Source organism: Leguminivora glycinivorella, chromosome 6, assembly GCF_023078275.1.
Source record: "Leguminivora glycinivorella isolate SPB_JAAS2020 chromosome 6, LegGlyc_1.1, whole genome shotgun sequence".
NCBI classification, from domain to species: domain Eukaryota; kingdom Metazoa; phylum Arthropoda; class Insecta; order Lepidoptera; family Tortricidae; genus Leguminivora; species Leguminivora glycinivorella.
This window is the reverse complement of record NC_062976.1, coordinates 12,328,864-12,340,411: the sequence shown is the minus strand read 5'-3', so window position 1 is coordinate 12,340,411 and position 11,548 is coordinate 12,328,864. Positions and strand designations below refer to the sequence as shown.

At 35.4% G+C, this 11,548-nt stretch overlaps 1 protein-coding gene across 1 annotated transcript; it reads right to left on the bottom strand.

Moving 5' to 3' along the window:
• Positions 1–692: 692 nt before the first annotated feature.
• On the bottom strand, positions 693–11,469 carry LOC125227435 (nucleolar protein 10). Its single transcript, XM_048131754.1, has 10 exons — positions 11,341–11,469; positions 10,986–11,246; positions 10,660–10,800; positions 5,020–5,228; positions 3,424–3,652; positions 3,160–3,286; positions 2,745–2,913; positions 2,430–2,664; positions 1,675–1,803; positions 693–1,178 (listed from the first exon to the last, which is right to left on the bottom strand). The coding sequence occupies exons 1-10, from the start codon at positions 11,404–11,406 to the stop codon at positions 753–755; spliced, it is 1,992 nt and encodes a 663-aa protein (XP_047987711.1). The 5' UTR covers positions 11,407–11,469; the 3' UTR covers positions 693–752.
• Positions 11,470–11,548: the final 79 nt, after the last annotated feature.

Here is an 11,548-nt window from a genome sequence, read left to right as displayed (position 1 = left end):
TTATAGCGACAAAAATAATGCACTTAAATTCAGCGATGCGCAACCCTAGGTATATTTTCCTTTTTGAGAAAAATGTAAGTCAATAGGGTTCGAGGTCATCAAACAGAAACTTCATTAAGTAGTACTTATGTATACATTTTTGGAAGTACCATGCCTTCTGAAATCAATTTACCGATGAAACCGAGCGAAAACGAGTCTGTATATATGTCATATTAAGCATAAATGCGTTCGTATATCCGGATGTTCTCTATGAAAATGAAGTGATTATTAATATAAATTGAGTTTTGATAATCATCATTATTATCATATCAGCCCTTTATCGCCCACTGTTGAGCATATGCCTCTCTTCTAGTACGCCACTTCTCCCGGTCCTGGGCTAGTATCATCCAGTGACCTGCAATTTTCCTGATGTCAACCCAACGTGCCAATGGATGCTAGGCAGCACTTCTAATCATAATCATACAAAACTACCAAGTATTACATACAAGACATAAAAAAGACCAAACCAAAGGTTTTGAATCAAGGTTGAACTCCGATAACCCTGAAGAGATAAATATGGAGAAAGAATTGCAATCAGTTTTTATGAACGCTCCCAGACGGTACCTAGATAATAACTACGTAAACTTCGTTCGGCAACAACGTTGCAGTTTAAAAACGACTGTAAAAAAGTGATTTCAGAAAAAAAAAACAAGTTTTAACAAATTAAATTTATTACAGGTGTCCTTATAATGATAATTAACATGGTACTGATTCTACATTTTAGGTAGTTTCTTTTTCATTAAATATCCCGTTCGTCTGACAATCTGTTTCCGCTCTTGGTAGTGTTTCTTAATTTTCTTTTGTGCTTCCGATTCCGATTTCTTGCCTCTCATTGTGAACTTCATCTCTCTGTTTCCTCCTGTGCCGGTGACAGTTGCTGTAAAGTTCTCCTTCGCTAATCGCTCTCCTAAACTGGCCTTGTTGACTTTCGTGATTGCTTTAATATTATTTGTTTTCGGTGTTTCGTTGAATTCGTAAACCTTTTCTTTGTGTTCCGTTTCGTCGTCTTCTTGGTGTTTCTTTCTGATAATTTTGTGTTGTTTCTTTACTTCTTTCACCCAGGCGCGGTCGTCGTCCGAACTTTCGTCACTAGACTGATAAAGCTCCTTATCGGAGTCTTTGTCTTCAGGTTCATCCTCCTAAATAAAAACATGATGTTATAATACACGTAAAATTATTATACCTATTGTGTATGTAAATAACCACACTGCATTCGATTCCATAATATGTTTTTCAGTACAGATGGTGGTTTTTTTACGCACTAGTGCGAGAAGTGGTTCATTATATGTCAGGTCGAAACTTCGGATAGCCATCTGTACTGAAAAACGTCGTACGATACACGTGCGAAAAGGGAATTCGTAACTCGTGTCGATTTAAAACACTCCCTTCGGTCGTGTTTTAATTTATCGCCACTCGTTTCGAACTTCCTTTTTTACGCACTTGTATCGTAATGTACTATTAAACCCACGTTTAAAAAAAATACATTGTTAAAGCATATCTGGTCTATGTTGTTACGTAAAACTTTTGTTCAAAAGAAATTCAACCTTAGTATTACACAACTTGGTTTAAATTTCCTTAACTATTTTGTATGATGTTGATGATTTGAAGAATCAAAAATGTAAACAATATACATACCTCCATAGGCTCAACTTCTGCTGTTTTAGCTTTCGTTTTATCTTTGTCCAGCCTGGATAAGACTGGATTCAGTAATCTGTACTCTTCAGCAGACTTGTCCACTTCAAAGTCAGGATTTTCAAACATAGCCTGAAAAAAAAAACAAATGAGTAAAAAGATAACAAATAGTTTATTACCTTTCTTCATTTATTGGACCTGTTATAGAAAACTTAAAAATCTAAGTCCACATCATAAATAAAAATAAAAATAAATAAATAAATATTGGGGACACCTTACACGGATCAACTTAGCCCCAAACTAAGCAAAGGTTGTTCTATGGGTGCTAAGCGACGATATACATACTTAAATAGATAAATACATAGAAAACATCCATGACTCAGGAACAAATATCTGTGTTCATCACACAAATAAATGCCCTTACCGGGATTCGAACCCAGGACCGCGGCTTAGCAGGCAGGGTCACTACCAACTGAGCCAGACCGGTCGTCATCCCAGAATGTGTTTTTTTTAGGTTTTGAACTTTAATACCTGTCAATAGAGTCGATTTTCTATCGGTTGAATATTATTTTGTATTCAACTGTAGAGGCTTAAGGGACCTATTTAAAATATTGACTCAGTTTGCCAGTTATTCGGTGCCGTCACTTTTTACTTCTAACAGTAACAGTACAGTTCAGCGAATTGTATAGGTATTAGGCCCTTTACATCCCCTACTTAATTATTTATTTAACAGGGCAAACGGATATATTTAAATTTACCTTGAAACGGTTATCTTTAAGAAGATTAGATGGGTTCTTCTTCCTTCTACCTTCATCATCCATAAGCTTGGAGGCCAACTCTCTATTGACTTTAGGCAAGTTGTCTTCAATTTTAATTCTCGATGGCCTGTCCTGTTCGATTTTCTCTCGAATTTTACGTTTCTTGTATTCTTCAAACGCAAATGGATCTGCGATTGACTTGGCTCTCTTGTATAGTCGAACATCAACAAAGTATCTAAAACATAATAATTAGTAATCAATATTAATCTTTCATATGGGTTTCTTCCTATTTTTGATATTTGTTTAAAAACTCACCCATGCATATATGCCCTCAAGAGATTAGTGCCAAGAAGATGGTCCAACCCCAATGACTCTAGCTCTTGTTTCGTCACGAACTTGTAGTCATCATACACAGTCTGTTTTCCTTCTCCCTCTAATTCGTCTGTCAAGTTATCTAAGAAAGCACACCATCTTGGAGCAGGTCCTATAAAATAAAATAAATTACTTGTCACATCTCTCGTCTGAAATAAGATATACACTAGAAGCATATGTGGCATAGTATTACTTTAATCTTTTACTAAAAAACAATCTGAATTTTTGAAATACTTTTTAGAAGTTGCTACCCCTATTTTAAAAACAACTTTGGCGTAATGAGAAGTACCCTAGCGTGCATGTGTCTTTGCTGTATGTTTTGTTCATTGATTTTGTAATCCTTTAAAGTTTAACTTACCTAATGATGGAATGTAATAGACTTGCATCTTCTGATCTTCTACTGCCATCATGCTAAGCCCAGTGTTGGGAATGATGCAAAGGTCATTGAAGTCAGCTGATGACTCAATACTTGTATACTGCTTGCCCTTGAACAAAAATGGACTAATTAGCAAAACTGGTAAAATATAATAAACCAGTTTCTAAATACTCTATATGGTATTTAATTTACAATACAAACATGTATGTGTATGTATACTAAAATATTTAAATTTCAGCAACTTACAGTGTTCTTATCCCATATCTTAACAACAGTAGAATCCATGGAATAGACATATTCTTTAGTCTCATGGAACTGTACATTTTTAATAGGCAGGCCGTTCATGTGGTCCTTGACTAACAGAGGATTGCTGGATCTGATGTCGTAGAGCAAGACATGGCCAGTACTCGTCCCTACTCCCATTCTCAATGGTCCATCAAATCTTATGGATGTAATCACAGGTAAACTTTCATTTCTGGAAACAAAACAACATTCAAGCTGACTACATAGCTCTCTGAGAAAATATTATATTAAATGTGATCAAATAACTGCTGTAGATCCCTATGTCTGTATGTGTATGTGCTCTCTAAGTGAAGGAATCTTAACATTTTCGCAGTAGTGTCTCATTTGCACAATTCAAAAATTTTCAAACAGACCCAATAAGCAATAATGGGCATTTTCAGAATTTGGGTCCCCCCAATCAGCAAAAATTGTTAACAAAAATTAACTCACTGTCAGTTTTGTGACAACAATTAAGCACAAAATCTGTCTAAAAATTTACTTTTTTCACATTCTGAATTAACTAATTATTATCTTAATTAACACAAAAACAAAAATTTCATTCTTAATTATCGTCACAAAACTGACAGTGAGTTAATTTTTTTTTGTTAACTGTTCTACTTTCGCTAAGGGGGGGGGGGTCCCAAATTCTGAAAATGCCCTAATAAAAAAAGAATGTGCTATGGTATATGGACCACACTTCAGGAAACCCTGTATTTCTAAGTAAATGTAAATAAAGGATTAAACTTAATCCTGTACGCCTCCTAGTCGCCGACTAGTCGGGAAAGCCGACTATCCGGCCACATTTGTAGTCGGCGATTAGTCGGCGACTAGTCGGCAAAAAAGGCCGATTTGTCGGCACTTCATTAGTTATAGAAAAACAGTACAAAACTAGATTATCAGCTGAAAAGTATGGTTTTAGTATGTACCTATTCGTAATTCCTTTCTTTGTTAAATCAACAAATATCTGTAATCATCACAGAAATAAATTTCCTACCTAGAATTATCGATTTCATAGGCAAGATCACTACCCACTAAGCCAAGCCGGTTGTTTAAAATAGAAAATGTATATAAGTATTGTCATGAACCTTTGAACCTGTAAAAAATCACAAAAAGCGCGAAGAAAGGATCAAAAATGACATTGAAAATGTGAATTTAGTCGAAAATTATGTTTTGGCCGACTAGCCAACTAATCGGCCACCCAAGTGCCGACTAGTAGGTAGTCGGCCTAGTCGGCCAAATCAATAGTCGGTACATCCCTAATTAAGTTATTTCTTAGAACACATAGAAAACAAATTTAAAATATAAATAAAGCTACAGGTGGTCTTACAACTGTAAAATATCTCTTTCAAACAACCATGGAGGTGGTTTGGACTAGATAAACATGCTTGAAGAAGAAGAAGATGGTGGATGAAATTTTAAAGCTATTTTATTTAGTAGACCAGTGATATAAATCTTATATTTCTATGGCTCTATCTGATGCATGTTTAATTAAAATAAAACTATATTTTGATGTATATATATAGAAAGTTTAATTTTAAAATAACTGTGTAGTTGTTATACCTGTATTCTGAGTCTGTGCAGTGTAAGGCACAGTCCAGTATGCCCTGCCTGGACTTTGTGCGTGGATCCCAAGCCTCCACATGACCACTTTCTGTGCCCACCACAAGCAAGCCATGATCGTCACTAACAGCTGCACAATTTATTTCATGGGCTTTTGTAACATATGGTGCCATGAACTGGCCAACTTCTAAGTTTAATCTGTAAATTTCCTAAAACAAAACAAAAAATGGTTATGAAATATTACAAGTTGACACATCCTGAATGTTGTAATGTCCAACTAAGATTTTCGGCCGCAAATAAATTGTATGAAGTCTCGGCCGAGAATCTCGGTCGGACCTTAGAATGTTGTGCTATAATAGAGGCTATCCAAAAGACAGACAGATGGACAGAGTCACACCATAAGGGTTCCTTTTGTACCTTTTTGGTATGGAACCCTAAAATGAGATGCATACTATGCTACTACCTTTCCATTTTGTTCTATATAATTATGAAAATAGAGCTAAGTTATCATATACCCCAATTTCCCACATAATTAGATTAGATATATTTATTTGACAACATATGATTACAGTACAAATTACATTAGTGTTAATATAATTTATAAGAACTGACTAAAATAGACTTATTCATAATTCATAATTCATAATTCATAATTTATTGCATAATAATCATGTGGTACAAGCAGGTGTTACAATAAGGTAAGTTCACACATGAACCCTGTTAGGGCACAGCAAGTATTCCTTAAAACTAAATTAGAGCTAGGAAGTGCAGGTACATTCATAAAAATTACAATTATTATTCGCATTTACCACTTATGCTTAAAGCATAAGGCTAAGCTGGTTTTATATAGTTTTAGTACATTTTATAATTGCATTATATTCAATAATTATTTATCAAACGACTTCAAAAAAGGAGGAGGTTCTCAATTCAACTGATTTTTTATTTTATTTTTATCTACAATTATTATTGGTAATATTTTAAACTATTTATATTTAATTTCTCATGTACAGAGCAACTTTAATAGATTCGCAGGCCTTAAGTAGGTATGTAATTATATTGAATATAAATAAAATTATTAATTATTTATTTGGGTAAAGATTCGTCTTCTAGATACTCGTCTATAGAGTAATAGCATTTTTTGATGAGTAAGTCCTTTAGTTTGCTTTTAAATACTTTGTCTTCTTTTTCATTAATTATAATTTCGGGCAGTTTATTTGCTATAAGTATACATCGGTAGTACGGGCCTTTTTTAAACATTTCTAATTTTGATGGGGGTAGTTCTAATTGTGGTTTATCATTTTTCCTTCGTTCTGAGTTAATCATTTTTGTAGTAAAGAGATGAGAGTTATTCCTAACAAAGAGTGCTGCTTCCAATATGTATATCGAGGGCAAAGTGAGGATACGTAGTTCAGAAAAGTGAGGTCTACAACTATTTGGTATCTGGGTGTTGGTAAGTATGCGAATGCACTTTTTTTGCATTAGGAATAGGTGATGAGCATCCGTGCTGGCCCCCACAAAATAATACCGTACTGGAGTCTTGCATGTCCGAACGCGAAATATGCTGACAGGGCGGTTTCCAGGTTAGTATTGATCTTTAGTACACTTAACGCAAATAAGAAACTAGACAATTTTGATTTAATATTATCTACGTGTGATTTCCAATTTAAATTTGTATCTATTTTTATTCCTAACAGTTTGAATTCATTTACTTCTTCAATATTTTCATTATTTATTTGTAACGACAGTTGCAGTGGTTTTTTTTGGACAGGTCTAAACTGGATTATTTTGGTTTTTTTTAAGTTTATTTCAAGATTGTGATCTAAAAGCCATTCCATTATGGTTTCTGTAATTTGCGGGAGGCGCTCATCGCACTCAGTACTATCCGAGCAGTTGAGTAGCAACGAGACGTCGTCCGCAAACATCACGCATTTACTTTCCATATTTTTTGGCAAATCGTTGATGTACGCGAGAAATAGGACGCATCCAATCACACTGCCTTGAGGAATTGAGCATGTAATGGTTCGCATTGGTGAGGTTACCGCCTTCACTAATCCAGTGTCTTTATAATACCAATCTACTTGTACACACTGTTTGCGATTTTGTAAATATGACTTTAGCCATGTATGGGCAATTCCGCGGATGCCCATGTCGTATAGTTTTCGAAGTAGAATGTTGTGGGATACACGGTCATAAGCTTTAGACATATCCAGGAGTAACCCTACAGCATATTTTTTTGAGTTAAGGTAAATAAGTATTTCCTGGATATAGTTATAGATGGCCAGAGTCGTCGAATGCCGTTTCCGAAAACCGAATTGATTCTTATCGAAAATGTGATATTTCTCAAAAAAGTTATAAATTCGTTTTGTCATGGCTTTTTCAAATAGTTTGGAAAAAGTTGGTAATAGTGCAATAGGTCTGTACTGGCTTGGGTCGCTCTCTTTACCGCCTGGTTTTAAAATCGGCTTTATTTTCGAAACCTTCAATCGTTCCGGAAATGTTCCTTCGTAAAAGGATTGGTTTATTAACCACTTAAGCGGGGTTACTAATTCATTAGTGCAAAATTTAACGAGTACCGACGGAATATCATCTATGCCCGAGCTGGTTCTATTTTTCATATGCCGTATTAATGTAATAATTTCGCGCTCGTCTACTTCGCTAATCATAATGGAGTTTACTGTAGGTACAATGACGGGGCGGCCGGGCGCTTGCGCAGGCGCGCTCGCGCCGGCGCCGCTACCTGCTAGTGATGACTCACCCACAGATGCAAAGTATTCGTTGAGAGTACATGCTATTTGCTTGGGTGTTTCTATAACACAATCATCAATTTTTATCTTCATGTTTTTGTGTTTAGAAGTTTTGTTTCGGGACGTTGTGCTTTTTACGATGTTCCACATTGTTTTAATTTTATTGGTTGATTTTTCCATTTGTTCTATGAAATTAAACCTTTTAGATAACTGTACACATTTTTTTAAAATTTTTTCATATTTTCTGTAATAAGATATAAATTCTTTATTTTTTGTGTGGTTCCTGGCAATCCTAAGAAATCTTTTATTTTTACATGCTATTTTTAACCCGACAGTCAACCACGGTGTTTTATTATTTTTACGTTTTATTTTTATGCGTTTTAATGGAATATATTTATTGAGTAATTCTTGTATTTTATTATGGAAGTGGTTATAGTTTTGGTTTGCATCGTTACTTGGCAATATTATGTCTTCCCATATAATGTTACTAAGCCCATCTTTAAAACTCTGCATATTTTTTTCACTAAAAATTCGTTTATAAGTATACTGTTTTTTTCTTCCTGTAAGTTCTGCGTTTGACAACTATATATTACCATTCTATGATCAGATATACCATTTTCTACAATTTTCACTACATGGTCCGTTTTATTCGTAAATACAAGGTCAATGCAAGTAGAAGACTTAATGCTTACCCTGGTCGCTTGTTTGACTATCTGTCTTAAATTTGATTCTAACATAGTATTTAATAGTTTCTCTGTAGATGTTGAATTTATGAAAATGTTTATATTAAAATCTCCTCCAATTATGATTCTCATTTTTTGCTTAAATTTAATTTTTGATAAAATGTTATTTAATACTGTGAAAAAGGTGTCTATGCTTCTATCCGGCCTGTATATATTAATTATACACATATTATATTGTGTGATTTCGACTGCACAGCATTCAACTATATACTCAGTAGATAATTCTGAAATGTCTTTTCTTTGTAATGTAATCAATACCATCTCGTATCAGAATCGCCACTCCTCCGCCCGGTCGCTCGCTCCGATAAAACGCCGCTGCAAATTCGTACCCTTCGATATGGATAATATCTTTTTGTTGTTCTGATATCCAAGTTTCAGTTAAACATAGTACTTGATAATCGTTAGTTTCTAAGAATGTTTCTAGTATATGGGTTTTATTTTTTAGACTCTGCACATTTTGGAATAATATATTGATATCATTTTTATCATTTTGAGGTGCGAAAAAATGTTGCGGGAGGATTATTTAAATTTGGACTCATATTCGGCGATTTCGGCGAAGAATGATCGGCCGCCGATGGGCCTGCAGTATCGGTTTCGGTATGTATGGTTTGTGTGGCTGTTGATGTTATGTAACTTGTGTTAGTATTTGGTTCTAGTGTTCGCCGTTGCTGCTGTATCTTATGTTGGTTGTTTCGATATTCTTCACCTTCTATGAATAATTTATTGTGTCTGATCACTGCGTATTTCCCACATTTACGCGCTTCTAACATAATTTCTCTCAGCGTGTTTCGTTCTTCTCGAGCTTTGTTATCTAAATATGCAGAAACAGCGATGCCAGTATTCTTGAAGCATAAGGAGTTATCTAGTATGTATCTTGCCATCCTTTTACTCATAAACTCGATTACGAGGGGACGTCGAGGACCTCGTTTTCCAATTCTGGCCACATCTTCGACGTAGGTGTTAACATTGATTCCTAGTGTTTCATAGAAAAAGTCGGTGACGCGGCCGTACAACTCGTCCTGTGTTTCGTGGTGATATTCACTCAATCCATACATTACAATTTTTTTATTATTTTGAACATTGTCTAGCGATTCCTCCGTTAGGCTGGACATGCGGCTCTCAAGATTTCTGAGCTCTGATTTTAAAATAGTGTTTTCCGCTTCAAGCGATTGAATTTGTTTACTGATGTCCTCAATTTTTGTGGTGCATTTTTGTTGCTCAGTCCGTACTTGTGTCAAATTCTGTGTGATTTCCTTGTTAAATTGGCTAAAAGCTAGGTTTATCTGTGTTTGTATTGCTGTGTTCATATTGTTGATTAAAAACTTATTATTGGCCGTTAGCAACGCATTAATGCTCGATAATGTAATTTCTTCGCTACTAGAAGTGTTATGTATCTGCGTTTTATTTAACGTGTCGCCTGGTATATCTCCTTCAAGGTCGAGAAGGGCGTCCACTGACATGGTAGTTTCATTCAGGGACGAGGGGATATGCGCGCGTACGGGTGTGTCATCGTTTCTGCGCCTGCGGGTAATGTTCATGCAATCCGGACAGTGCCAAATACGTTTTATTTCATAATTTTTTGCCATGTATTGTGCTGTTGTGATATTCAGGCACATATAATGGTAACCGCCATTGCAAGCCACGCAATTTAATATTTCTAGGTGACTAATAGCATCGCCGCATCCTTTGCAATTCATTTTAGCAATTTATCTAGCAACAGCAGTAGCGTACTCGTAAACAAAATAACATATGTTAACTTACTCGACGGCCGGCTGTGCGGAGCGTCGCTCAAGGCCAGCGCTTCCTTATCTATGATGTGCTGCGGCCGAACGGTGACGGAGCTGAACGAAGTTCACGGGTCACTGAACTTCCAAGCACTAGCGGCCGTTGACCGCACTTAATAAACGATTTTTGTGACACTTTACACTGTGATTTCTTCAAGGGTATTTGATATATTGGAGAACGGTTTTCACTAGTGGATAGATCTTTTCCCCCGGAAGATTTTGGTATATCTCACTGGTTGATTGCAGCAGTTTTGTATTTATTTTAAGTTGATTTGTCGGGAGCTCTAAATAAGCGATCTTGTTGCGGCGGTCGCGCTACCCGCACTCTATTCACAGGCAGACATAAAAAAATCAGTTATGTTCACTTACAGATGATGCTCCAACTACAAAGAGATCACACGAGGGTCTATGGTAAGCAATGTCTCTGCCAAATTTTGGAACCCTTAATCTGTAATGACGACCATGCCCAACATGAAATTCCACATATCTGTCACATTGCAAGAAGACAATCTGAAACAAAATATTAAATATTATTAACTTATCAACTTCATATTCATATTGATAAAACAATTAGAAATTTGATTAATTTTAATAAAGTCAAAATTTGAATAAAGCAAAAATTACACTTGTCAACATAATTATGAGAAAAGTTACTTCACGATATGAGAATGTTAATTGCAGATTCAGAAACATACCTTTGTATAGTCATCACTCAATATTTCAAATTTAACCACTTCAGAATCAAGGCAGCGCTCAAACTTTAGAGATAAATTATTGACATCAAAACATTTTATTCTTGGTTTGTAAATGCCTGTTGCCATTATATATTGGCCATCTTTCGATGCCCTTATGCTGGTACTGACACCTGGCATATCGAATTCTTGGATGAGTTCGATTCTTCTCCGTAAGTCTACATTTTTTTTCAGTAATGCTCGCTTCTTTCGTTCAGTTAACCACTGAAAGAAAAACAAAATGTGCACATATAAATACCATATTTTTGCATGCGCTGGTTTTCAACCACAATAACAATAGGTTTGTTTCAGAACTTACATCTGGTAAAGATTTTCCAGCGCTAAGATTGAAAATCTTAACATTATCTATTTCCAGCACTTGCATTTTTAATTTGTATTTTATTATATTTCTCACTACTTTAGGTTATCTCGGCATGACCATGTTTATACTTTCTATAGCTGTCAGTGTCACTGTCAGTTTGTCATAACAGATTATCTGCACTGTGATTCTAAAAACAAATCCGTGG